Source organism: Halyomorpha halys, unplaced genomic scaffold, assembly GCF_000696795.3.
Source record: "Halyomorpha halys isolate HHAL.00 unplaced genomic scaffold, Hhal_1.1 Scaffold897.1, whole genome shotgun sequence".
Lineage (NCBI taxonomy): Eukaryota > Metazoa > Arthropoda > Insecta > Hemiptera > Pentatomidae > Halyomorpha > Halyomorpha halys.
In genome coordinates this window covers 11,683-15,459 of record NW_027114341.1, presented here as the reverse complement: position 1 = coordinate 15,459, position 3,777 = coordinate 11,683, and the positions used below count along the sequence as shown (strand labels likewise).

Below are 3,777 nucleotides of genomic sequence, written 5' to 3'. Positions count from 1 at the left end.
TACTTATTTTAATTCTTATCATTGTTTATTCAAGTTCATTTTATACTGATACTATTTTATGTCTTCCTTCCTTTTATTTATATGCAATTTCTTATCATTTTATTTTTACATAATATTTATCCTAGCTTAAATTACCTTATTGTTGTAATATTATCAGTTTTATTTTTTTTGTATCTTTTTAGCCCTGATGAAGCCCTGCAAAGTGGGGCGAAAAGTCGGACATTAAAATAGTTTTAAACTATTTGTTCTTCTTCTTTTTTTGACCACAACCCTGACCATCTACTTATAGATATAGTTTATATTAGTATTCTTAAAATATATCTTTTATTAACAAATAATCTATGACAAAAACTATGCTCATAAACTCATTACTCTTCAATTAAACTCTTGAATTATGTAAAATTATTAAAAAACAGATGCCATCACGTTAATACGTTATTATTTAATCCATAATGTGCTAGCTGGGTCTGTTAAACCTAGTTAAGATATGTTGGATCCAGTTAAGGTTTGTTCCTGCAACCAATTCCACTATTATTATTCATATAAAATCATTTTGTTTAGTGTAATGTATTTGTTACTGTAATTAATTATTTATTAAATAATTAAAAGATTAGTTTAGAATAGCAAAATGTAACATAAATAAAAAATATCTATGGATCCCACCTCTCATGCTGAAGGTTAAAGTCAGTGGAAACTAATTAATTCCAGAAACCTTTATAAAATATAATAATTAAAAGTACAAGCATATATTATACTCAACCTTCTTTATCTATTACATAATATTGATCTATGCAATAATTTATTTAAAGGTTTATTTATTGTTCTGGAGGACTTCTCAAAACAATACAAATGGCAGGTTTATTTCCAAATTCAAAAGTATTTGTTGACAAAAAGCTGAAAATACCTGTGTATGAAGTAAAACAACCATAATTAAATTGGTAAATGTGTCATGTTTACTTATATGATACCACTGTATATTTAATTATTTTAAGGTCTTGATGAACTATGAAAATATGTGCCATCAGTTTGGTAAGCATCATCCGACAAAAGAAGCTTTGAGAGATTTCATTTCTGAACATTTTGAAGATTCCAAAGAATTAGAGGTCATTAGTCTCTTAAATATGATGTTAAGCTGATGTTTTGAGATCAGAATAATATTTTTAAGTTCTAGCTGTGGATACCTCCTGATTGGAAGTCGACACCACAGCTTATAAATAAAATAGCTGATAAGAACCTAAAGAAATGGGCCACTAAAATCAATGCACAGTGGACTCACCTAGGAAGGAAAGTCACTGAAGAAGTTAAGTCCAAAGCACAGTTGTATTCACTGATTCCGGTTCCTCATGGGTATGTAATACATCTAATAGATAGTTCATAAGTGTTGATTAGTAGAAAATAAGTTATTCAATCTTGTATTTGTTGTTATTTTGTACGTATTGATTTTAATGGTACTATATGGGTTAGTCCTATTTATTTATTTAAGTATTCGACATTTGCTAACAGATAATGTTTTTTTGAGGAATTTCATAGAGGAGGTGAGAGCAAATTTTACTAATAAAGTATATGGTTTTCATAATATGACACTCCTAGTTGTATAGATGCTGTTATCATGTATTTAATGCTTTTTTTCTTCAAGATTTCAGATTGAATGTAGTTCAGACATACTTCATTAGTTATAATATGGGTACAGGTATTGTTATAATGTCAGTAGTATACTTCTAAAATTGTGAATTGATGTCCTCTGAACTGTTTTGGGATGTTATTTATTTCATTGCTGATTTTTTATTTTAAGCCGAGAAAAATCTAATTTTGCTTGAGTGGACTGCTGTTATTAATTTACAAAATCTGTTAAAAATAATTTTGTAAAGTATAATTAACTTTTTTTTTTGTAAAATCTTTATTATACATTTAGTATAATGTATTTTAATAGTAGTAATTAATAGTATTACAAGAAATTTGTAATATTATCAAATTATTGGATAAAAAATAATTTCCATTTTTATTCTTTATATATTTATATTCATATTAGAAATATGTTGGTGTTTTGGGAGTGTACTGCCATGTCTAAAACATATTACTGTATATCTTTTATTTAGATTGGAGATGGTCAGTGCCATGATCAAGAAGGAATAAAAAAATAGATAGTTCTTAACTATTTTATGATATTTCCTTATCATTTTCGTGCCATTTTAATGTTCCGTAACTTTACTATTCCTTATTACTGTTTCTTAACTCGTATTGTTCCCAATGTCAGTTATTATGTCTTCTTCTTCTTCTTTCTTTTCCCCTTTAGTGCCTTTCAGCATGGAGGTGCCTCTGTCCAGGCAAACCAAGCCTCTCAATCCCGAGCCAGCACCCTCATGTCATCCCAGTTTTACCCTCTTCTCTCTCCCACTCTGGAGATGTAGTCCTTCCATTGCATTATGGGTCTCCCTCTTGGGCGTTTTTCTGTTGGTCTGGCCTCAAAATACTTTCTTGGATCCCTGTCTTCACTCATCTGACAGAGATGTCCAAACCATCTGAGTTATCTCTTTTCAATGGTATCCTTTATAGAGACAGTTCCAACATTCTGTTTTGTCTTCTCATTGCGTATGTAATCCCTCCTAGTTTGGCCTGCCACTCTCCGTAGGTATCATTTCTATTGCAGTGCTTCTAAGGTGCTTATCTAGTGGTACCCAGCTTTCACTTCTGTAAAGGAGGGTAGGTAGGTATAAAACCTTTAAGATGTGTACTTTAACATTCTTCTGTACCTCCCTCTTCCCTATAACTGTGTTGCAGAGGTGTTAGTATATTGCATTTGTTTTCTTTATCCTATTGGATATCTCTTGGTCTACCTTTCCATTCCTGCTGATCACTGTTCCTAGGTAAGTGTATTTGTCTTCCATTTCTATTATTTCACCTTTGGAAAGTATTTCAATGTTTTCCTGTTCCCAGCCTATGTGCATTATTTTACTTTTCCTGACATTGATGGTCATTCCCTTTCTTTCCAGCTCAGCTTCCCATTCAGTTATAGCTCATTGTAGGTTCTCTTTAGTATCTGCTATAAAGACAATGTCATCTGCAAATACCATTACCTGGGCCAATATTGTCCTCATGTTCCATTTGCCAATAGTAGTGCGGGCTGTCCTCCGTTTGCACATTTCCAGGATTTTATCCATATAAATGATGAACAGGAGGGGGATCAAACTATCTCATCGCTTTACTCCTTTCTCAATTGCAAAGGTATCGGACTCTCTTCCATTAATCCTTACTAGTCACACCCCCAACCATCTTCTCCTCGTTCAAGTCATCCATGGTCATCTATCTCTCATAATTATAAACTTGTTAATAGCTAACACTTCTTCTTTTTTTCAGTTTTTTGATTCCTGGTGAGAATTTAAAAGAACTTTATTATTGGGATTCATACTGGATTGTAAATGGATTATTAAAATGCAGTATGTGGAATAGTGCAAAAGGTACCTGCCTATATGGTCAGCTAAAAATGTATTATATAGAAAAGAAAACATTGAAAAGTGCATATAAATTGAATTAGACAAAAAAGCCAGCAGAATAATATTTTATTTAACTTTCAAATAGATTTACCAAAACATTATTTAGATATAGATACTGTATGTGTATGTTGGTTAACTGATATACCGCTGGTTTTAAAACTTATACTTTATCAATAATTTTCATTTTATTTCAATTTTATATTTCTCATATTAATAGAAAATTTGCAACAGAACTAAAGAAAACAAAATTTCCACAGATATAATTAAGAATTTTATCTATCTTGTT

The 3,777-nt window shown here is 30.8% G+C and overlaps 1 protein-coding gene across 2 annotated transcripts in view; it reads left to right on the top strand.

Moving 5' to 3' along the window:
• Positions 1 to 3,777, top strand: part of LOC106686912 (trehalase) — a gene marked incomplete in the record, with an annotated part of 10,627 nt that overhangs the window by 2,073 nt on the left and 4,777 nt on the right. The window contains 4 exon segments of one of the 2 annotated variants that reach the window (XM_067051546.1): positions 810 to 915; positions 993 to 1,103; positions 1,172 to 1,347; positions 3,355 to 3,455. In XM_067051546.1, the coding sequence (XP_066907647.1) occupies positions 810 to 915; positions 993 to 1,103; positions 1,172 to 1,347; positions 3,355 to 3,455 (494 nt within the window). 2 annotated transcript variants of the gene reach the window in all.